Source organism: Lepidothrix coronata, unplaced genomic scaffold (genome assembly GCF_001604755.1).
Source record: "Lepidothrix coronata isolate B3197 unplaced genomic scaffold, Lepidothrix_coronata-1.0 Scaffold125, whole genome shotgun sequence".
Classification (NCBI taxonomy): Eukaryota; Metazoa; Chordata; class Aves; order Passeriformes; family Pipridae; genus Lepidothrix; species Lepidothrix coronata.
Genome location: NW_016690305.1, coordinates 791763 through 815981, shown reverse-complemented (window position 1 = coordinate 815981; position 24219 = coordinate 791763). Strand labels below are relative to the sequence as shown.

The window sequence follows — 24219 nt, the reverse complement described above, 5'->3', positions numbered from 1 at the left end:
ATGGGAGAGGCTTTGCAGGAGCGCCGAGGGGCCGCCCTGCTGCCCAGGAGCTGCTGCCGCCCCCGGGGAGTTGCCGGCAGCCACGCTGAGCTGCCCGGCTGCAAGATGACCTTCACCACCACCACACCGGCCGCCAGTGTGGCCCAGGCTTTCTTCTGCCTTCTGCTCTGCGTCCCCTGGGGCAGCTCCTGCCCCCCCAGCTGCCAGTGCACGGAGCGGGCAGGGGCAAAGGCCGTCCTCTGCAGCTCCCGCCACCTGGAGGAGATCCCCAAGGACATCCCCAGAGACGCGGTGTTCCTCAAGCTGGATGCCAACAGCATCACCAGGATCCCCAGCAATGCCTTCAGGCACCTCTCCCACCTGGAGGAACTCGATCTCTCCAGGAACGCCATTGAGAAGATCGACAGGGCGGCTTTCAAAGGGGTGGCAGCAGGGCTGCGGACCCTTGACCTCTCCAGCAACCGCATCCGCAGCATTCCCAAGGAGGCCTTGCTGGCACTCAATGCCAAGCTCCGGCTGGCCAACAACCCCTGGCACTGCGAGTGCGCCTTGCAGGAGGTGCTGTGGGAGGCACGACTGGATCCTGACTCTGTCCAGGACATCACCTGCCACACGGCCCCACGGGAGGAATACGTGGGCAAGCCGCTGCTCCAGGTCCTGGATGCCGGCGTCAACTTCTGCAGCGTGCGCCAGAGGACCACAGACGTGGCCATGTTCATCACCATGTTCGGCTGGTTCGCCATGGTCATCGTCTACGTGATCTGCTACGTCCGGCACAACCAGGAGGACGCCTGCAAGCACGTGGATTACCTGAGGTCACTGCCGAGCACCCAGGACCACGCAGAGACCACCAGCACTGCCTTGTAGTGCGGGGTTGGGGTGCCAGCTCACAGCTTCTTTGCAGGGAGCCAGCGGCCAACTTGTGGGCTTCAAAGCTTCTTGGTGGGATTCCCCCAGTGCTTGCTCCAATCCTGCACACAAGTGCCACCGACCGCCCCTCCCCAGCAACACTGGACTGAGCGTGAGCAAAGGACACGGGGAGGGATGCTGGGGACACCTCACGCAGACCTGTCCACACAGACCATGTTCCTGGGGGTGAATACACCCAGCCAGACCCTTTTTCCCTGCCAGAGCTGGGCTCGCAGGGAATGCAGCCCCAGCCACACGCTCGTAGTTTGCACAGGTCAAGCACCTGGTGGGAAGAGATGGGGGTGGGGGTTTGTGGGGCCAGGAGGTCACTGGGGTGCCGAGGGTCACTGCAGTAGGGTCACCCCATCCTGGCTCCAAGCCCTGTGGAAAGCAGGACGTCATCCCCAACGCTCCGCGTGGCATCTCAGCAGCCTCTGCCTGCCTCCAGCAACCTGGGGTGGGGGGATCTCCCAAACCTTTGGCTCCTCAATAAAGCCCCACACACAGGAAAAGCCTCAGGGTTTGTGCTACGCTGAGAGCTGGGTGTCTGGGGCAGAGGGTGGTGCTCGGGGGGTTTGATCTTGTCCTATTTCAATCTCTCCCAAAGCAGACCAGCCTAAATCCAATGTACCAGCGTGACTTCCATTAGGTGCCATCCCTTCCACCCTCAGCCCAGCCTGGCTCAAGCAGGGACCAGCTGCCCAAATGCATCTCGTACATCTTGCCTCATCTTTCCCTTTCTCAGAGCTGAATTTGAGTTGCCGCTGGTGGCTTGGCGTGATGGAAGCAAATCAAATTTTCCCTCATTTCACAAGCGAGAAATGGTCCTTCCTGGCAGAGCCAGGTGCAGCTGCAATGAACAGGGGGAGGAGGAAGGGATGCAGAGCCTCTCCCAGGTCTGTACCCTGGGGCAGCTCAAGCTGTGACTCCTCAGTCCTTCTTGCAGGGTTGGCACATCCTGAGGGCTCCCCAGCTCCAGGGTGGGTGGCCCAGCTCCAGCAGGAAACCTGGGCCTGGGGAAGACTGAGTGATGCTCTGGGACAGTCAGGTGAGGCAGAGGGTCCTGGGTGGGGGGGAACAGAGGGGCACCCTCACCCCAGCACACTGCTGTGCTCAGGGCCACCTCATCCTCATGGACATGGACACGGCTCCGCCTCATCCGGGGGTGACTTGTTGGGTGAAGGGATGCCTCTGCCATGGGCAGAGCAGTTTGGGTACTCACATGGGATGAAGGCTGGGTGCACACAGTTTATTAGAGCTCTGGTTAAGCAAAAGAGTCCCCAAGCAAAGGCAAGGAAAAGAAAAGAGGCCACAGTTTCACCTGGCGCAGTTTTGGATCTTTCCCATGCCCGTGGTAGTTGGATTTGTCCAAATGCATAGCAGGTTTTCTCAGGAGTCGCTAACCCCAGGCAAAGGTGTGCAAGGACAAGCACTGGTCCTTGTACACACTGACGGGCTTGTACAACACACACGTCACATGTCAAGGACAACCCAAACCAGCCACAGCAGAGCGGCAGGGGGGGAAGGCACCCGCAGCAGTGTCTAGGGGTGGTGATGCCACCAAAGGTGACACCAAGAGTGGCTGCAATGTCAAACCAGATGGTCCTCAGCAGCATCGCAGCACCAGGCACTGGGCAGCCAAAGCCAAGCCTGGACCAACCTTTTTCCGCAGTTTCTCACATGTTTACTCCCCTCTGCCATGCACCCACCCTGCCAGCTCATGCTCTGCTCAGTCTCTTCCTTCCCTGGCTTTGTGCAACCTCTGGCCACAGCCACTGGCACCTCTGGGTCCCTCCTGGCTGGAGACTGCCAAGTGTCAGGTCCCAGTGAGCCCTGGGAAGCACCTGGGTGCCAGGAACCTTGTGTAGGACATGGCTCTGAAGCATGGTGGGAGAGCTTTCCCAGGAGAAACAGCACCAAAGCAGGGCCTCAGCCCCTTTGCCAGCCCCCAGACAAGGCTGCAGGGAGCCCTGGAGCTCCCTCCTCCTCCTCCTCCTCCTCCTCCTCCTCCCCTTCCTGCAGAGTGCACAGCCAGCCACTGCCCGGCTGACGCTGCAGCCGTTCCTGGGCTCTGCGGTCCATCTTCACCTGGATGCCCAGCTCGCCCCCGTCCTGGCGATGAGCTGAGCATGTCTCAGCCACCTCAGGTGGTTTTCAGCTTGAGCACCTTGGAAAGCGGCTCCTTGGCGCTGGAGTAGAGCAGGTAGGAGCCCTCAGCGGTGTGGAACACCTCCCAGTCCCTGCAGCCGACGGTGGGGAGGTGATGGGCTGCCACGAAGCCTTCGTAGCCTTGCCACCTGCACGGGAAGGGCAGTTAGCTCCCAGGACACCTGGGAGGGGCAGGAAAGCCGAGCCCTGGGGCTGGCATCTCCCACTTCCACCCTGTTTCAGCGTGGGATGTCCTTCACTGGGGCTCCTCATTCCTGCCTGAAAGCAGGGAGCAGTCCTATCCATCCTCCCTGGGCAGACGCACCAGGTTACACCCATGCAGGGTCGTTCCTGCTGGGAACAACGCCCAAGCTCCCCAACCCTGCCCTCCGCAGTACCTGTAGATAATACTGTTAACGGAGAAGGTGAAGCCATCGAAGGAGTTTGCTACCACCAGAAAAGAGTCGTCTCCCACCGAGAAGAACTCCCAGTCCAGGGCACTGGGCATGAAGAAAGCAGAGGGGCAGGTGAGGGGGCCCCTGTGTGGCCAGCTGAAGAAGGGGCTGTGTGTCCATGGGGCTGAGCCCACCCCACTCCAATCTCTGCCACCCTGATGACACACAGAAAACCCTGCTCTTCCCAGGTTGCTCCCGAAAGAAATCCAGCCTCGTTCCCAAATCCAGGGCCTTCTCCCAGCTCCCACTGGGATTTGGTGCCAAGGAGCTGTCACCCATCACCCTCTCCACCAGTCTCAGTCCCTGGCAGTGTGAAAACCTGCAGGAACGCTCCTGGAGACAAGCGAGTGCAGTTTTAAACTGAAAGAGGAGAGGCTGTGGCACAGGTTGCCCAGGGAAGCTGTGGCTGCCCCATCCCTGCAAGGGTCCAAGGACAAATTGGACAGAGCTTGGAGCAACTGGATCTAGTGGAAGGTGTTCCTGCCCAGGGCAAGGAGGTTGGAATGAGATGATCTTTAAGGTCCCTTCCACCCCAAACCATTCTATGACTCTATGACACCTCTGGGCTGCTCAGGGGAAGGACATGGCCTGAGGAGCACCCTGACTGCTAGTAAAGGTACCTGTAGGTGAGAAGGTCCTGGAATTTAACAAACATCTGAGCGGTGATGTTCAGCTCATAGATGGAGGAGTTGATGGCATAGAAGTTGGAGGGCGCTGGCATCCCACTGTCATAGCTGTGGCTGTTGGCAACAGCCAGGAAGACTCTGTCCCCAATATGAAAAACCTCCCAGTCGGCAGCACCAAATGTCTGTGGGGAGGGAGACCATGAGACAAGCTGGCTCACCTAAACCCAGAGGGGGACTGAGGAGCAATAGGCAAGCCTTACCAGGATAGACTGGAAGAGCTGGAAAGAACCACTGAGCCAGATGTAGATGTGTGAGTAGATCTTAGTGGATGTGCCATTGAATGTGTTAGCTACAGCCAAGAAGGAATACGGTCCGATGGTGAAAAATTCCCAGTCGTAGGCTCCAGAGGTAGGAATGGTCTGGTTAGTTTCAAACAACCCTGTCCTGGGGTTCCACCTGTATATCACACTATCTATATTGTGGTTGTTCCCTGGGGAAGACAGATGGACAGACATGCACCATGAGGGAAAGGGATACCTGGCTTGTCTAAGAAACAGGTTCAGCCACGTGAATTTTTGCCAGCATGTCACCTGTTGTTGCCCAAGAAGTAGCTGAAGAGATTCTACAGCCTCCACCCCTATCTCGTGTCTCCATTCCCGTCTAGAGCCTCAACCCCTTCCTAGAACCTCCATCCCTAACCAGAGCTTCCATTCCTGTCTAGAGGCTCCACCTATACCTAGAGCCTCTATCCCTACCTAGAGCCTCCATCCCATGGCACACACCAGCAGCTTGTCCTGAGCGTACGGTGGCAGCTTTGTGGCAGCCCTGGCAGAGGAGGGACAGGTGGGTGCCATGTCCCCACAGCAGCAGTAGCCCAGAGGCACCGTGCCAGCGTCCCAGGGCAGCCAAGTTCTGCTGGCTGTCCCACGGGGTGGCTCTGTGTGGTGGGGCCAGTCCCAGCCATGTCCCTCAGCTCCCAGCATCGTGGGCTGCCCCCCAGCACCAGAGCATGTGCTCCATCCAGCTCCTGGGCTCTGCTCGAGCATCTCGACCTCACACCTGTGTGGGACCCAGCTGGCTTTAAATCCTCATTGCAGCAGAAGGGACTTGGGCAGGAAAGGCTGCAGGGAGAGTGTGTAGGAATGGCCACATGGATAAGTGGCAGCTCTTCGCTGCCTCCAAGGGAAACATCCCCAGGTTGGCTTAGCCATGATGGTCTTAACCCCTGCGTGCATGTCTGCTGGAGGGACCACAATGCCATGGGAATAGGTCTCATCCAAACTGGCCATGGTGGGGTCCAACAGGTGACACGTGGAGTTTCCAGCCCAGCTCACAGGTGCCCAAGGAACCTGCCACCAGCTCCGAGCCTGGTGCCAGAGGAGCTGATTTCCCTGGAGCCAGCCCTGATGGCAGGGAGAGAGCCCATTAGCTGAGTGTTTTGAACCCAGCTGGGAGCATCCTGGAGAGCCAGGGCTGTGCTATCGACCCATTCATCCCTCCATGCTGAGGAGTGCATGTCCCAGCACAGAACTACTCCCAGGGCCTGGGAAGGGGAACAAGGCTGGATCATGTCTGCAGGGTGCCTGGGGAGGGAGGGAGGGATGTCAGCAGGCTCTCACTCAGGTTCCCTCAGTTTCCCATGTGCAAAAGGCTCAGCCTGGGGTGCTACCAGGTTACGTAGCACTGGGGATAAAAATGAAAAGAAGCAGAGAGATTCAGCACAGACACTGTCCCCACTCTTGTCCTTGTCTTCTGCTGCCAGAAACCCAGAGGGGGACTGCATCAGCCACTTCCCCAAACACTCTTCTCCCCTATAATGGGAGGGTCTGCATGGCTTCGGGCTTCCTGAAGGACACCACGCTCCCAGCTGCGTGCACATCTCCCTGGCTTTGCCCTGCACTCTGCTCCAGCAGAGGATGCACAGGGAGCCGCGGGGTTTCCACAGCAACCGGAGGATGCTCTGAGCAGGTACCTGTGGCGGGGCACTTGTCATGGTCCCAGATGTCACCCCAGGGCCTGTAGGGAATATGAGGGCTGGGTACCTTCTCTGTGGTTGACCACAGCGAGGAAAGCCTCTCCCTCAATGACAAAGGCCTCCCAGTCCCTGGCGCTGTGCGTGGTGATCCGCTGGTACGTGATGAATTTCGCTTTCCTGCGGCTCCACTTGTATATTACAGAGAACTCCTGACCCCTCTCATTCTGCTCAAAATTCGCCACTGCTAGGAAGATCTGAAAAGGAACAAGCCAGGACAGCTTGATTTTCTCCTCTCAGAGGAGGATGGGCAAGAATGGGCGTGGGGAGGTGGGATGGGGGACCAGGGATGAGGTGGCTATTGTAGAACAAGGTGGCCCAGGCTGGGGTCCCTAAGCAGTCCCCAAGCAGCACAGTGCACTCAAAGTGGGGACAGGGACCCAGTGGCCTGTGGGGGTGTTTGTGCATGGCAGGGACACGACTCTCAGTCACAGCCTCTTAGACAAGGGGAGGGAGAGCTGAGCTGTGTCTGCTTGCGCCTCACCAGCCTCGGGAATGGGGAGCATGGATATGAAATGGACTGGGGAGGGAGGGAGGTTCAGGCTACCAAACCTTCCTGTAAAGAAGGTGGCTCAGAAGAAAAATCGCAGATATGATAACAATGACAATAATGATAACAATTCCCTGAGACAAAACATTTTCCAGACCAAGAAACCCCTGGGCAAATGTCAGGGACAGCTGTGCAGCAGAGGTAGCCAAGCGCAAGGTGGGGAGCACATCCAACCTCTGTCATGCTGTCTCCACCATTCCAGTGTCTTTCAGATGAAGTGGCAGAGGTTTTGCCCCAGCTTAGGCCACAAAGAGGCACAGGGCCACAGCCCACAGGGAGGAAACAGTCAGTGGGGAGGTCTCCTGCCTCCTGCAGGACTTTGCTAGCACCAGCCAAGGAGCAGCCACCCCCAGTGACAGGGTTGTGCTGGGTCCCCCCGTTCCCTCAGGGAAGATGCATCCCCAGCACTGCTCTCTCTGAGAGCCCCAGTCGAGGGAGTCCCTTTGGGGCATCTCTAGAAACAGCTTCAGTAGGAAGAGAGACACCTGGATCCATCCCCACAACTCAGGAGTCTGCAATCCCTTGGCCTCCACTGACAGGGGCCAACAGAGTGCCCACGCTGCCCTCAGGGCTCCTCACCTCATCCTGGCGGAGCACCAGCAGGTCCTGGTGCAGTAACAAGGTGCTGACACCCACAGAGGTGCATCCCAACTGCAACGTGTGCAGGGAACCTGGGCTACTGCGCAGACCTGTACTGCTGCTGGTGTAACACCTCCCTGGCCATCGTCTCTGGGCAGAAGTGTGCTGAGCATTGGGTTTATCTGCTGGTGGGAACCACCTTGAGAACTCTAGGGAGTTCCCATCTGCTGCCTGTGAGGGTGCAGTGGAGTGATGGAGAGCAGTGTTGGGGATGCCAGGCATGTTCCCAGCCCAAAGCCAGCACTGCAACACAGCTGCACTTTCAGGGCCTGACTGGGTTTTCTGCAGGACCCCACCATCATGTTCTCCTTCCACCAACAGAGGACATGGCCTGTTTGTATCCAACCAGCGGGGCTGTTGGTAACACCAAGCCTGGAGGTACCCATCCCTCTGTACCCTGGAGCATGTGGTTGGCAGCAGAGGAGCCCTGCAGCCACCCTGGTGACAAAGCCAGAATGGGTCATGCCAGAGGGGAAATGATCTCAGCTCCCCAGGAGCCCTGCACAGAGCTGGCTCTCAGCAGGTGCCTTGCCCAGGGCTCCTCCAAAAGTGATAAGCTTCCCAGGGAAAGGAACCAGGCAGATACTCTTCACAGGTCCCATGGCAGACTGCCCAGGGGAGGAGAGGTGACTCTGAAGTCCCAGAATTATTTAAAAGCATGAGAGCTTAAAAATGCAGGAGGTTGAAATCAGTGGGTCTTGGGAGGGAGCTGCAGGCTCTGATGGCTCTCTAAGACCACAGGTAGATCTCTGAGATGCAGTTACCTACTCTGCCAGGATCAGGTGCTGGAAATGGCTTGGGTGGATGCAGCTGTGCCTCAGCAAAAGAGTAAAACACAGCAGGCAGCCCACAGATGAGCCGGCAGTCCCTGGAGAGACCTTGGTCAGCTGAATATGTGTATCAGTGTGACTCCACCAAAGAGAGAAAGATTCACTCCCTAAACTATGCCCAAGATTCTGGGCTTCAGAGAAGCCACTGTCGGGCAACTGCACTTTAATGTACTGAAACATGGAGGCACCTTCCAGGCAGACTCACCTTCTTCCCAATGGTGAAATACTTCCAGGACTGAGCTTGGTAGGTGCGGATGTTCTGGTAGGGCACAAACTTCCCATCGGTCCATTTGTAGATGGCCGACCCCGGCGGGGTGACCCGGTTGGCTGTGGCTGCAAACAGTCCCACCTTTGGGATGGTGAAGACCTCAATCCCCATCGTCTCCGAGTTGGTCACCAGGTTCTGGTATTCCTCCACATAGTCCAGCCTGTGCTTGACTGGGAGACCACAAAGAAGAGGGGTGAGGTTAAAATCAGATAATTTTGGCTGGAGAGAGGCCTCATGCCAGCTTTGTGGCAATTGCTGCTGTGTGGGGCTTTATGGGGGAAGGGAAGGTCCTGGTGTCACTGGAGGTGAAGGGCCAAACCAAGGGGGTGGTAAAAGGATTGACTCCACCCTGATGGGCAGCACATCCAGCCCCATCCATCCCTGCCTGTTCCCCAGTGGAGGGCAGGGCTGTCTCCTCTGGGAGCAGGGAAGAACCCCATGCCATGGGTTTTGATCACTCTGATATATTTATCCTCAAAAGACCAAGGAGGAGAGGAAGAGACCTACAGTCCACTGGGCTGCTGAGAGCAGCCAGGTTAGCCCACACTCACCTGCAGCAACCCTGCCCAGTTGCTGGCTCTGGCTGGAGTCAGCATGAGCTCTGGGAGAGGTTAGAGAAGACTTAGACAGAATTAACACCAGAAATAGGAGCAGAAACCTCCAGAGTTGCCCCAAAGGCAAATGGCTGGGCACTGGAGAAGGGCCAGTGTCGGTGGCACCAAGGGGCACAGGTCAGTAAGATCCCAGCACGAGGTCTCCTGGGACATGGTGCCAATCTGTACTGATGACTTCCAGAGGCAGGGAAGGATAGGGGATCCAGCGACTGCCAGTTCCTGTGGGGAGCAAATGGCTCACCCAAACCCACCCAGTGGATATCAGCAGAAGAAAAATGCTGGAAGAGGAGTGAAGGGAAGCACGGTTTGGCTGATGGCATATCCCATATTCCATGTCCTCTCCAGGGATCCTGGGAAAACCGCCTAGAGTGCGTGGGAGAGTGCCAGTGGGTGAAATCCATGTCATTATTGAATAACATCCATCCACCCGGGCTCTGGTTGTTTTTTTCAGCTTGGTGCTCCCACTGTTTTCCTCACGAAGTGTCCCAACAGAGCCAGGACAATACGGGGACCTGCCTCTGCCACCCTCCCAATGCTGCCCCAGTATTTCTGGCAGCTGATGAGTCTCTCTGCTCCTCCTTGTCCACCCCACAAGTGCTTCAGCACCAGGAGCACCACAACCTTTGGGAACCCATGGCAGGGAGCACAACCCCCTGAACATGGCTCTACATGGGGTGAGCTGTCCTGCTTGGACAGACCAGGAGCTCATCCTGCCCTGAGAAGCCCCAGGAGAGATGGATAAGAAGAAGGTGGATGGACCACAGAGGCACTTGAATCAAGAGCAGTTCTGGAAGTGCTGGTGTGGGCACTGAGAACAAAGCAAAGCCTGGCCGAGCAGGGGAGGGGCAAGGGGCAGGCCCCCTCACTCTGCTGCTGATTCCCATCCCAAAGTTGTCTCAAGGGCAAATGTCAGCTCCTGCTCTGCTGCAAGAGCCTCCCTCCCTCCCTCCCAAAGAGTGCCAGTGCCTCCCCAGCAGTACCTTCCAGCATGGAGACCCAGGTGCTGCCGTTGCAGAGGTACAGCCCTCGTCGGGAGGTGTTGAACCAGAACTGCGTCTTCTCCTGCTTGGTGCAGCGTGGACGGGACCCCAGGGTCACCTTCGTGTCAGTCTCTGGCCACGAGATGAGTGAGGCAGGAGCCTCTTAGCACACACAGTGGAGGAACAGAGAGGTAGGAGGGTTGGATGTCCTGGTCTCATCCTGATAATGGGCACCAGGGAATGGGGGAAATGGCAACCCAGCACCAACCTGGGAAGACACAGACTGGCAAAAGCCTGTGTGGGGCCAGTGACATGAGCCCAGTGCTGCTAAGGGATCCGGGCAGGAGCACCCTGTCTCTCCAGGGGAGTTGTGGACAGGGATCCCATCCCACACCGTGAGAAACAGAGGGTGCTGGTGACACCTTCTTCCCCCCTGCTCCTGCTCCATGTTTTGTCACACACAAAGGCCTTTCCTCACAGAGGCAGGGGTGGCCGACAGAGGCACTGGGGGGCACTGACCGTAGGGGTATTTGAGCACCTCGTTGCTCGCTGGCTTCATGGGGACATCCTGGAGGACAGTGGGGACAGAGAGCGTTGCTACTTTGAAGTTCATGGTGGTGCATATCCGAGGGGTGGCATCGGCTCCTGGCAGCAGGACAAGCTGTCTCAGCAAGCCCTGGGAAAGTGGGAGCAGCGGGATGGAGAGCAAGTCCAGCAAGACCACAGAATGGGAACTGCAGGTGATTCATGCCTAGGATTTTCTGCCCGACTCCTGCTCATTGCCCTCCCTCCTAGGATGCAGAAGTCTCCATGGGATTCACACACATTTATCAAATCCCATATGCCCAGCTCATGCAATCTAACAGCTGGTGTGAGGGGAGCATTGACATGGGGCTCAGAGCTGCAGCTGCCTTTCACTGCCTCCACAAGGACCCACAGCTACCTCTGCTTCCTGCCCTGCCACTCTAGGGGGCTGAGAGGGGGCTGTGGGTCACCCCACGGCCAGCCACGAGCACCCCCGGGCACCCGTGGGCACCCCACACCATGGGTCACCTACCGTGAACACGCCTTTCCTTCTCCGCCTGTTGCCCAGGTAGAAGCTGGCTCTCCTCACCGACAGCGAGGCTGGAAACGGCGTCTCCACCACGCTGAGGATGGGCAGAGAAAAGGCAGGGACAATTTCATGGCATCTACTGATGGCCCTGGGAGATGCTGGTGGAGGAACACCACCCCGCCCACCCTTCTGAACCCCCCGCCGCTGCCCCCAACCTACACATCCTTGGGGATGCTGCAGTCCACCGTCAGGGAGAAGGACTGGCCGGAGACAGCCAGGACGAGCGTGTGCCACTGGCCGTCGGAGAGGGAGACGTTGGGGAAGGTGACGCGGGTCTGCCAGCCGCCGGCGCGCTCCTGGCTCCAGAAGAGGAAGTGGAGCTTGTCGGGGGCGTAGCGCAGCCCCACCAGCACGCCGGGGCTCTCCTCCGCCATCAGCGTGAAGATGTACTCGTTCCTCTGCGGGAGGGCACGGGCTCACGCCTGCCTGCCTGCCTGCAGCGGGCTGCGGGGCTGCGCTGTGCCCGCCCTGTGCCCGCCCTGTGCCCGCCCTGTGCCCGCGCTGTGCCCGCGCTGTGCCCACCCTGTGCCCGCGCTGTGCCCGCCCGGCCGCGCTCACCTTGGCGGGGACGCCGAGCACCCTCAGCGTGACGATGATGGAGAACTCCTCGGGGAAGCGGTCGCAGTGGATGAAGAGCCGGGAGGCGGGGAAGCCCAGGGCGCGGGGCCGCGAGGCGGCGAGCTGGAAGCCGCGCAGCCCCTGCACCTGGAACACCCGCATGCCGCGGGCCAGCGCTCCGGCCGGCACCACCTCCGAGAGGATGTCCAACGGGCGCAGGTCTGTGCCAAGGGACAGCGGAGCATGTCACAGCGGTGAAAGCCATGCCACCCTGTCCCACTGTGGGATGGGGCCCCCACTGTGCTGGCTGGGGTGCCCCATGGCACCTGAGCAGGATGGCTCAGTGTGCCCCAGTAGCCTGCTGGCCCTTGCCTGGGGTCCACCCCGAGCCCCTGCTTTGGGGCCAGAGGGAACATTTGCCCTCCAGAGACCGAGGCTGGCGTCTCCATCCCCACAGCAGGAACACCGGGTGTGCAGAGCCATCCCACTAATGCAGCCCTGAATGCTGTCAATGGAGCTGGGACTTGCCAGCCAGGCAGCCCCAGCTTCCTCGGGATACACCGGCACCAGCAACTGCAGCCAGAACCAGGAGAGCAGGCAGGGATCCAACACTGTGGGCTTGCTTATGGGGCATGGGGAGAGCTCTACCCCTCAGTCCCAGTTCAGGCTGTCCCAACCCAGCCCTAATTGCACACACGCACACGTACTCCCCCAGCAGGCACCAAAACCACTCATTACAAATAATTAATCTCTCCCCAGAAAAGAAAACAACGTGCCCAACCCCGGGGCATCACCCCGGTGAGAACACACCGTGCATGGGCACCACAAAGTGCCACCCCACAGAGCAGTGCCAGGGTGACCGTCAGTCAGTCTGATGTCTCAGCAAGCCCCGAGCCGGCAGCCGCAGGAGGGGCTGTACCTGCTGTGGGGGCTTCTCCGACCTTCCTGGCCTTGGCACCCTCCTGTTTTTACTTTTGAATGCTTCCCTGGCAGACCTGCATCATCTGCAAAGAAGAGCGTTGATGCCCAGGGGATGAAGCAGCACTTGGCTACACTAAAATACCCCTGATTTCATCCCAACCCCACTGAGACTCAGCTTTTAGCTCCAATTTGTACTAATAAATCCCGGCTGCTGGGGCACAGCGGGAGAGCTGGGAGGGAGGGAGATGGGAGCAAGGCTGGGCCATGTATCTGAATCCAAAACAGCTGGAGAAGGGAAGCGCTTCCTCCTGGCACCCCTGGCCAGCCCAATTCCAGGTGGGCAGAGCAAAGAGGAATCTGCTCATATTGCTTCATTCAGCCCAGAGCAGAGAGATCAGTGAGATCTTTCCCAGCCTGGCAACTCTTCATGTCCCCTGCTTGCCCCACCACTGGTTTAAGCTGCTCCCAAAGCAAAGCCTCGTTGGGGGAGGTTTAACTCGAACGGCTTATTTCAGAAACGCACCACTCTTGGAATGGCCAGTTTCCATTTTCCCCAGCAAAAAGTACAAGCTGAATTCAGGCTTGGATTTGCAGGGGGGTTTAGGAGTCCTCAACTGCCCCTGGGGTGGTGGGGATGAGCCGGGACACAGCTCAGGTGGGGCTGGAGGCTGCGGGCCAGGAAGGGACCAAGTCCTAAAACCAAACCCAAATCTCTAAACCCAAAGATGTGCATCCCTGTCTGTCTCCCATGTCTGGCACTGCTAAGGCTGGGAGAGCAGCTGGGGTGCTCCAGCCCAGCTTGGGCAGCGCATGTGGTGCCAGGGCACCTTGTCCTGGGGTCCTCAGCCTTGACATCCCTGGCAGGGACATTCCCAGAGAGACTCGAGCACCTCAGGAAAGAGGCAGTGGGCAGAAACTCTCCAATCTCTCCCAGTTGTCCTTCTCACATCATCTGTGCTGTAATAAAATGCAAATACAGGCACCATCAAACTGGGACAAACCCCAAACATACAGAGCCTGGGCCCAAGCAGCCCCAAAAACTGAGCTCAGGTTTCACTGCCTACACAGCACAGGGATGGGGATGGGATGGCAGAGCCAGGGCATGGGGATCCCCTTCAGCTCAGGCTCCTCTTGGAAATACCATTGGAGCTGCCAGCTCCTTGGCTGGGGGCAGTGGGACAGAGACATTTACTCCCAGAGGGTGCAGATTGTGCCTGTCAGAGCGCAGGAGAGTCTGGGCAGGAGGGACTTTCCAAGGGGACTTCATGGCTCACTTCTCCTCTTTCCAGCCCTTCCCCTCTCATGTTGTCCCCAGGGCCAGCAGACCTTGGGACAATGCTTGTGCCGTAGGGACAGGCACACAGGTCTCTCCACAGCTCCGAGAGGGTTGCTGGTGGGGGCTGCAGATGCAGGAATGATCCCACTACCCGCTGTCCATGGGTGCTGGCAGAGTGCTGGAAGCTGCAGCACCTGAGGCATAACAGGCTCCTGGGCGCTGGAATCCTGGGGCTGGGCTGCCAGTGAGAGGCTGACCCACCTGAGGCATGCCCCCCAAAACAGAGCACATCTTCAGGGGTCTGCCGTGTCAGTGCGGGGAACACCCCATCCATGGGAGCACGTTTCCCAGCAGGGCTAACACCTGTCTTGACACCCCCCTCTCGGTGTGCAGCCCACCCACCCCCTGCCCTTCGCTCCTACCTGTGCAGTGCTGCCACGTCCTGCCCCCTCGGATGAAGCCCCCACCGCTGGCCCAGCGGAGGAGGATGACCCAGAGCAGCAGTGGAGCCGACATCGGGGGGGCTGGTCTCAGGGGGTCCATCCACCGGGACACCCCTGCTGTCCACTCCTTCCTGCCCCGGCAGGCGCTGCTCGGCTCAGCTCCCCGGGGGCTCTCGCATGCTCCGTGGTGGGACTCCCCGGAGCACCCCAGTACCGATCCGTCCTCCTTGGGGATTTGTCACCTCAGGCTTCTAAGCCTCGGCTCTGCCGTTGCCTTGCGTGGGCATCACCCCCGGGGGCAGGGCTGGGATGGCGGGCGGGGGCTGGCGGGGGTCCCTTGGGGCGGCTGCCGAGGCAGTGCCGGCTGCAGCCTCCGCACAGACATTTAAATGAGAGGTCGGCGGTGGGAGAGGAGGAGTCCCGGCTCCTCCGAGAGCTTTTATCTTTTGCCCAACCCTCTGGAAGGCGGCTTTGGGGAGGGATTTTTTAATCATTATTTTTTGCTTTCTTTCTTTGCTTCCCTTCATTTTTGGTGATTCATTTTTCCGGGCTCACATGGGAGTAGGTGGGAGATTCACCCCTGCCTGGAGACACCGAGGTGCGAACCTCCTGCCCCTAAATGCCTTGTTTTTCTGGCAGCACAATCCCAGCCTGTACTGGATGAGAGACCCTCTGACTCCTCCAGACCACTCCACCGTGCCCAAAAATAAGCCAGACCCCACAAAATGCATATTTCCCCCCAAAACGGTCCTGATGTAGTGGTGCACAGCCTGTAAGTGATGCACAGCCTGTGCCTCAGGCAAGGCTCCATCCCACGGGCCAGCCACCAGAACCGGCCCTGCCGCCAGAACGCCACCAGTTGGGAAGCCCTCAAGGTTCCGCTGTTCCAATGGGAGCAACAGCAGTGGAAAAACTCCCTGCACGCAGCGAGCTCTGCTGGGCTCCTCCAGCCGCAGAACAAGTCACTTCCATTCCCCAAACAATTGAAACAGGCTCCCACCCCCCCGTCCCCAAAGCCTTCCTGCAAGGCGAGTGCTGGAATAGAAAGCGGATGGCCAGGACCCAACGCCAAAAACTGTGTCGCAAACTGGGGGTTTCGTCAGCGAGGATCAGGCGGAGCTGGACCCATGGCCGTGTTCTGCCCACACCCCAAAACCTGCTGTGCTGGGGCTGCGAGGGTGCAGCCCAAGGGGTGCACCCCATGGTGGCATGCAGCACCCTGCACCTCGATCCCAAATCCTGAGAGAAGCTGTACCAAACCCCAGGACTCCAGAATGTCGGTGCCTCTGGCTCAGAGCCTGGAGAGTGGCTGTGTGCTTGTCCAGTCGCCCAAAAAGGGCTGCATGGAGCTCTTTCTCTCCAAAAAGCCTCCCTTTGGGCATCCCCCAAATTAGGGCTCTACCAGGATCAGAGTTTAAGCAGAGCTTAACCTCGCTGCAGAGAGAGCTGCAGAGGTGACGCACCACTGGCTCCCCACCACCCTCATCCTCATGCTGGCCATGGTGTTCAGTGGCACAGCCACAACCAAACCTGGGTGTCCCGCACTGCAGCTGAGGGTCCTGAATGGCAGCTGGGGGTCCTGAGTGGCAGCTGAGGGTCCTGAGTGGCAGCTGGGGGTCCTGAATGGCAGCTGGGGGCCCTGAGTGGCAGCCAGGGGTCCTGAATGGCAGCTGGGGGTCCTGAATGTGAGCTGCTGGAGGTGACCACAAGGGATGCAGGAGGCACAAACCATCCCACCTTCCCTGACAGGCTCAGCCCTTCCTGATGCTCCCCACAGCTTTGGGGACAGCTGCCAGGATCAGGACCGGCAGCAGCCACCCCACTGGGACCCCAAGCCGTGGGAAGATGGGGACAGGCATCCCGGGCCTGTCTGGCAGAGAGCTGGGTATGTTGGAGGGGAAGCCCCCGTCAGGTTGGCACAAATGAGAATCAGAGCCACCACATCTCCCAGGGCCGCACACATGTGTCAAGTTAAGCGTGGCTTTGGGAGCTGGCAGCACCGCCCCGAGCAGAGGATGGATTTGGGGAAGACTCCTGCCAAGGCTCTGCAAGGGTCCAGGGAGGGAGGCAAAGTCCTGCCAGAGATTCCAGGGTGACTGTTTTTCCAAAGAGGATGCAGGCACCTTTGAGTGCTTTCTTGTCCAAAAAAACATTTGGTGGGAACGTCTCCAGAGCCAAGGACACAGCCCTGGCTGTCCCCTCCAGAAGCAGGGAGATCTGTGGACTTTCAGGCAGGAGGTGGGGGAACCAAAGCCCCCATCGATGACCACGGAGGACATGGTGGGCTCAGTCTGCTCTTCAGCCACATTAATGAACAGCCTCCTGGTGAGGACAGGGATGTTGATGGTCCTCAAGGGCTTTTCCCATCCTTGGGCTGGGGATGCTGGCATGGCAGATGATGGTGGAGAGGCTCAGGCAGTGCCCAGCACTTTCCTCCCTGCTAGGGGAACCGAGCTGTTGTGTGAAGTAAGGACAGGGACACATTGCTGCCTGCTGTCACGTTAGGTCCAGGACCTGCTCTGTGTCCCAAGGACAGTAGGAAGTGGTCTGCAGAATAGTTCCTTAAGCACCCAGGCACACATTCCTATGTGCAGAAGCCAGCACGAGGGGATGAAATAAAAGAGACAAACAGTGAGTCGTTTGCCTAATTCGCATGGGGTGTAAATAAAACCATGTGGCGGCTCCGAACAAAATGGTCCTTGGATTTTCACCAAAAAGGTTTGGCCATCCCTGTGTTAGGAAAGGTTGAGAAACCCATCTGTAGGCAATCTGTTCCAAGCAGAGCTTTCACGCAGGGGACAGTGCAAGGAGGGCACCTCCTCGACGCCAGGGACAGGCTGGACCCTGCACACGGGGAGCATTCCTGCTCTTCCAAGGCTGTAACTCATTCCTTATTATTTGCAGACACAAAGTCATGTTTCAGGGCCTCATGCCTTATTCATTTCAGTCTTTATTCCTGACATCTGTAGGAAATCAGAGAATCCTTTAAGTTGGAAAAGACCTCTAAGACCATCAAGTATTTCTCTCTGAAACACAGTGTGCTTACAGGGCAAAGCTTTGAGGGACCCCATAAGTAACCTACTGACAAATACCCATCCTGTGCTGTCCCCAACCTGTGTCTGCCCTCCTGCCCGCACTGGCAGGGCCAGTGGAGCCTGCCACACACACACCCATGGGGATGGAGCTGGAGGTCAGCAATGAGCACACGGAGCCAGTCTCACCTGAGCAGCAGGGTGGGGATCAGCCCTTTGGGATCAGTTATGAAGGGGATGGGGGGAACTGTTCCCAGAGTGACATCCCAGATCGCAGTTCCGCATATCACAGTTTGGGCTGAACAAATGGAACAGCTTACCCAGGATGGCAGGATGAGGTCTCCATCCTCAGCCGTTTCCAAGGTTCCTCCCTCATCACCTCTGCCCTTTCTCCCAGGCTGAAATTTTTCCCTTTGTTTCCTGGAGCAACTTCAGCTCCCTGAGTCCAACCCACCAGCATAAAGTGGAGTTCCGGCAAGAAATATTCGCACCAGGAAACCTGTCAGCGTTGTACAGAAGTGTAAATGTCTTTGACCCCAATGCCTTTCAAAAGCTGAATTCCCAGAAGTTTTCGAGAGGTTCTGCCAGGAAAAGTTTTGTGAAGCACTGGGAGGATTGCAAAAGGCACCGTTTTTAGGAAAACCACCAAAAAAAAGCACAAAGCCACCCCAACACAGCAAGTCCTGCTGCCAGCTTCCCAGCACGGAGCTGCCTTTGGGAGCAATCCCTGCCGGGCAGCGGTGAGCCACCAGCATCGCTCACATCCCAGAGCCCTCTGCGTCCACACATCCACTGCCAGCCCCAGGGAATGAAGGAGTTGGGAGCCCCTGGCAGGGCTCCCTGGCTTTGCCATGGCAGCAGGCAGCGGGTTGCAGCCCATGTCCCTGCCCAGGCAGCCAGAAGCAAGCTGAGAGTCCTGTCCTGCATTTGGAGGACACATGGCAGCTGAGCTGGCGGGCTCTGAAAGGGCTCCAAAAAGCAGACACTTAACTTTCGCCAGTACAAGGGAAAAGACAGGCTTTGTGACCGTGCTTCTGCACCGGAGCTGTTCCGGATAGGGCTGTGCAGCACCCTGCAGCTGCATCCCCCCTCGCCTCCTGCGTGTGATCAACAGCTCTTCACTACTGCCTGTTCCTCGGTGACATGGTTGTTCTAATTTTTGCCACCTTCCCTCAGTGTGCCCAAACCTGTTGAAGAGGCCAAGTCACCTCCCTGCAGCCACAGGACACCCAGACTCACCACTTTTCAGTAAGGCAGCTCCCCATAGATGGAGGGCATCCAACCCAGGAAACCATGAGCACACCAACTATAGAAATGGTTATTTTTTATAGGTCCCCAGTCTACATGGAGGCAAAAGAGCAGGAGAGGGACTCACATGTCACTTGGTGTGACCTGCACTCCCTATTCCACCTGCAATGGGAAAGCTCTGCTTGGCTTTGAGGTCAGCTGAGATCTCTCCGCAAAGGGAACAAACAGCGTTCTGGAGGCCAAGGGGAAGGAGGCAGCACTCCTGTTTCATGTTTACTGCCTGTGCTCTGTGCTCCTTCAGCAGCAGCTCTTGTCCCAAGGTCGTGGGATTGTGCAAAGCAGGTAGAGTTTGGAAACATTTGAGCCTTCCTGCATCAGGAGCAGCAGCTCATCAGGCTGAACACACACACCTGAGGGCCCTGCATGGGGAACTGTCAGCTGTGCCAAGCAAACCCCATGACAAGTGCCCTGTGCTAAGTGTTGTCAAGAGATATTGTGGACTCCCCATCCCTGGAGGTGCTCAAAGCCAAGCTGGATAGGACTTGGAGCAACCCGATCTAGTGGAAGGTGTCTCTGCCCATGGCAGGGCGTTGTAACGAGATGAACTTTAATGTCCCTTCCAACACAAACCATTCTGTGATTCTGTGATCTGTGATCTCTCTCTGCAGGCTGCCTTGGGGTAACGCCTGAACCCCAGGGGCTGGCTCTGGCAGGGGGAGAGGAATCTCCCTTGGCAGTGCTGGGGGAAACCCTTCTCCACGTTTGCTTGTAGCCCTTTGGTCAGTGGCAGTGAGCAGGCACTCACAACAGGCAGATGGTGGTAAGCGGCACAAAGAGCCACAGCAGGGAAACCCAGGGATTTGCCCCTACATGCTTGGGCCCATTGAGGACCAGCAGGGATAGAAAATGGGAAGCATGGCGCTGCTTGGACCAAAGTGATCCCATGGCTCCCTGTTTAGGGACCAGTCAGCACCTTCTCTCCCAGAAGTCCATCTCAGACTGCCTGGGGCATTAGGGAATGGTGTGGGCATCACAAGCCTCTTCCCAGTGCTGGCAGCAAATCTGGGGCCAGGTCCTCCCTCTTGCCCGGACCATGGGCAGGCCGAGGTCCCTGCGGTGAAGAACAGCAGCTTTAGCATCATTTTGCTCTGCAGCCGTAAGGAAACCTCCTGCCCCCTGACACAGAGAATCACAGCCAGTTTTGTCGCTCGCTTATACGACAGTGTCAAGCTTTAATTATTACCCGAGCGATGATTCGGGCTCTGGAGGCGCTGGCGGGACCGGGCGGCGGCGGGCGGCAGAGCGGGCGGCGGGCTCGGAGGGCTCCCCGGGTCCCCGGCGGGAGCACAGGCAGCCACGCTCGCTCTGCCCACCCGCCGGCAGCCGAGCGCAGCTCCATCTCCTCCGACATCCGGGGACGGAAGGGAACAAAGGCACAGAACAATTGCTATTGTTTTCCAAGACTTTCTTCAGGGCAGTTCTTCCAGTGCAATGCTGCTGCCCAGTCACTCCATATGCAGCACCACGGGCCCCTGTGCTCGGAGCTGTGCAGATGCCGGTGGGGATGTGGTTCCCGTGCCGAGGTGCCTCCCATCCAGTCCTTGGAGCCTGGTCTCCACTAGCACAGAAACAGAGGCAGCATCCTCAGAGTGGTTACCCCATGCACTGCAGCTCCTGCCCTGCTCCCCAGCACTGTTGGGCATTCTCAAGATTCTCAGACACTGGGACACGGCAGTGCTGGGTTAATGGTTGGACTCCATGATCTTGGAGGTCTTTTCCAACCTAAATCATTCTGTGGTGACATCCAGCTTCCTGTAACCAGCCAAAGTACAATGGCTGTGGTGGGGAAGGGGCAAGCTCAGCCCAGGCTCGAAGTGGTAGGGAAGGAGATCACCCTTGTCACTCTCCGTGGGTCTCACAGGAGGAACAGGAGTATCTACAGAAGAATCACAGAATGGTTTGGGTTGGAAGGGAACTTAAAGCTCATCTCATTCCACCCCCCCTGCCATGGGCAGGGACACCTTCCCCTAGACCAGGTTGCTCCAAGCCCCATCCAGTATGGCCTTGGACACTTCCAGGGATGGGGCAGCCAAAGCTTCTCTGGGCAGAGAAGAAAGTATTTAACATATGAGAGGGAATTCAACCTATGAGCCTTGTTGGACGGGGATTGTAATGAATTGGTAAAATAAATCAGGTGCCCCCTCGTCACTGACTGGGTGTTCAAGGGACAGATGCTGAAAGCATCAAATGCTAAAAGTGAGGCTGGATGGAGACAGTCTGGACAAGAGGCTTCTCCAACAATACCAATGTTTTCATAAAGCCAAGTTTCATATAGAGCCCTCAGAGGTCACTACAGTTCTTGAACCCATGCCCTCCCACTAAGGCCATGCCTAGGTTCCTGTGTCAAAGCAGGATCTGGTGAAGGACAAAACTCAGCTTCTAATTGCCTCTCCAGGGAAAGTGGGTTTGAAAACACCTGCCCTCCACCCTGCCCATCTGGCATCCTCCTCCATTGCAAGAATCAGTGAGCAAAGCTGAGCTCCAGCTCAGCGAGGCCCCTCCTGAGCCACCCTCGCAGCAAGTCCAGAGACTTCAAGGAAGGAACCGCAGAGGCTTCCAACATTGCATCACAGCAAATCCCCCTGATCTGGTCCACTACATGTTTCACCACTTCCTAGCTCCCAGAAGGATGAATGGCAAGGGAAGCGAGACATCCCTGGGGACAAGCTCTGCAGTTCACAATCAGCTTGGAGATGGAGGCATCTCTTAAACATGCCTGTTCCACAGGGTGAGATCCCCCAGCACCTGACCTGCTGACCAAGCCTGGAGGGACCTGACCGGGATCAGATCTTATCGGATCTCCAAGGGATATTCTTCTGACTGGCAGAAGAAGACAGGGATCCTGGTGAAGCACCACAGCAGGAGAGGAGTCTGTGTGAGCCCATCCCAGGCAGATTCAGCAAAGAAACCCCGATTCACCCAACATCCCCATGCCACCCCAACTGGGTTCAATTTACCAAATTGTTTTGGCGTGGGGAAAACTGTTTTAGGGACAAACTCCCATCCTGGCCATGGGTGGAGAGCCTCCCTGTGCTAGGCCCTGCACCCAAGCGTGTGGGTGCCTCCCACCCCCTGCATGTTGTATCCTGCATCTTTGCCACTTTGAACCCAACCCCACACCCACCAAAGGGGTGGCCCCAGTGGGGGCATTTGCCTTCACTCCTCAGCCCTGTCCCAGGGAACCCCCCTTCCCAGCCAACCCCTGTATGGCCCCTGTCAGAGCTGGGACAGAGCCACGGTCTCATCCCCCGGTCAAGATGCCCCATGCATGGAGGAAGGGGACTCAGGCCAGGACTTGGCTCATCTCCCTCCACGCCCTTCAGGGACATGACCAGACAGACCCGCTCCCAAATTGCTCCTGAGAGCTCATGCACACACTGCTCACACCGGCTGTTCCCCTGTAATAACCCACAGCCCGTGTCACCACCATCAATTATATACTAACGAGTCCCATCATCGCAACTGCTACCCAGTCCCATCTCGAGGGGTGCAAGCCACCTTCAAAAGCCACCTGGCTGGTTGTCCTGAGGCTGGAAGAGGGGCTGGCAGCCGAGGCATGACCAGGATCCAGCAGGCTGGGATGGACAGGAAGATCACCAGTGCTGGAGTCTTGGGAAAGGCACAAACCTCCCAGCCATCCCATGCTCCCAGGGGACCACGAGAGCACCGAGCAGGACCACCAAATGTTAACTGGCTTGAGCGATTCCCTCCTCAGTGCTGGGTTTCATCCCTGCAGCACCACAGAGCCTGGCACAGCACTTTGGTGCCTGTGACATCAGATGGGACCTGGCTGCAGGAGAGGGGACACCAGGAACCCTCGCTGGGGCTGGAAGCTCAGGCCCTCAGATGCTAGAGGAATTCTCCAGATTCCTTCACCTTTTCCTCCCTCTGAGACCCCCAACTATGCCTCCAGCTGGCAGCAAGACCCTCAGCATCCCTTTCCTCACACTCCTCCAGCCCCTGAACTAGCTGAAAGGCAGTGATTCTATGATTTTCTTCTTCCTCCAAGGGAAATTTGAGAGAGAAGCCACATAGGGCATGTGACCAGTGTCACTTCTCGTCAGGGTAGTGTGGGAACCCCCAATGCTCATACCTCCATCCCTGCCACTGCCCTGGCTCAGTCAGCACACACAGCCCCCTGGGGCAGGGGAAGCTGCTGCTTCCAGCCCCTTTCTAGAGCTAAAAGCTGCACCAATCCCACATCCAAGACAATCCCAGTGTAAGCAACACCAGCTGGCACTGGGTACGGACATTTCAGGTCTGTGCTGCTTTTTCTTTCCATTCTCACAGGGGCAAAACACACAGAGCATCCTCACCAAGACACAACTTTGGGAGGACAGCAGGGAACCCTCCTGAGAAGCAGAGCTTCCCTATTTCACCCATCCCAAGGCAGCTCACCACCTTCCATTCATGATATCGCTCCAGAAAGGCAAAAAAAATGCTGGCAGGGAGCCCGGGGCTGGCTCTGCCCCCAAGCTGCAGCCGTTTCATGTGGTTCCAACGCCTCTCACACTTTCAAAGAGCCACCCGCCTGCACACAGGCACACCAACCCAGTTAATGGATGTCTCACAACCCACTGTGTGTGTTCTGACACAGCCCCTCTGCCAAGGAAAAACAACAGCATGTGTGTGTGGATGTGTGTGTATATACAAAGGCTTTAAAGAGGACGTTGCTTGCATTTTTACAGCTTTGTTGAAGGGGGTTGGTTTGTTTTCTGTTGTTTTTTGGTTTTGGTTTTTTGGTTTTTTTTTATATAAAACCTTAAAGCAAATATAATCCAGAGAACGAGATTCTTTAAAATCTTTAATACTTTACCTGCATGCGTAACACCTGTAGAGCTCTGACACTCCCCAGTGAATGTGTTTTATAGTAAGTGTTTCAGGCCAAAAAAAGGCAACTGCTCAGAAAAACGTTGCTACTGGCCAGCACTGCACATGCTGCCAATATGCGTGTTCCTTCAGGAAGGGAGAGGATTAAGCCTTTCAGGGAAGTCTATCCTGGGAGCCACAGGGCAGCTTCACAAGCTTGAACTTTCAGGTGTTCCCTGCCTACAATAAGGTGCCTGTACTGTGAGACCCTCTCGGCTGGTCACAGCAGGAGCCCACACACCTCCACTGTGTGAGCTGAACCCTTGTGCTGCATGCAAGGATTCAGTTTACTGTAGAAAAATAAAGGTTTCTTTCTTTCCTGCAAATAAAACAGGGAATCTAGCATGCCAACCACGCTGCCACCTTTAATCCTTTCACAGAATTTTAGACTGGTTTGGGTGAGAAGGGACCATAAAGCCCATGTCATTCCAACCCCCTGCCATGGGCAGGGACACCTTCCACTAGCCCAGGTTGCTCCAAGCCCTGTCCAACCTGGCCTTGGACACTTCCAGGGATGGGGAAGCCACAGTTTCTCTGGGCAACCTGTGCCAGGGCCTGACCACCCTCACAGGGAAAAATTTCTTCCTCAAAGAACATGACAAACAACAAACTCCTTTCAATGAAAAACACTCACTGCTGGTTTCAGC

The 24219-nt window shown here is 57.3% G+C and overlaps 2 protein-coding genes across 2 annotated transcripts; one reads left to right on the top strand and one right to left on the bottom strand.

Moving 5' to 3' along the window:
• LRRC3 (leucine rich repeat containing 3) lies at positions 1-1368 on the top strand. The gene has a single exon (XM_017826254.1). It carries the CDS (start codon positions 1-3, stop codon positions 865-867), a length of 867 nt encoding a protein of 288 aa, XP_017681743.1. The 3' UTR covers positions 868-1368.
• Positions 1369-2971: 1603 nt separating this feature from the next.
• On the bottom strand, positions 2972-14436 carry TSPEAR (thrombospondin type laminin G domain and EAR repeats). Its single transcript, XM_017826252.1, has 12 exons — positions 14343-14436; positions 11724-11944; positions 11325-11563; positions 11109-11199; positions 10571-10727; positions 10052-10183; positions 8395-8627; positions 6181-6367; positions 4399-4628; positions 4133-4320; positions 3456-3557; positions 2972-3206 (listed from the first exon to the last, which is right to left on the bottom strand). Exons 1-12 carry the CDS (start codon positions 14434-14436, stop codon positions 3053-3055), a joined length of 2028 nt encoding a protein of 675 aa, XP_017681741.1. The 3' UTR covers positions 2972-3052.
• Positions 14437-24219: the final 9783 nt, after the last annotated feature.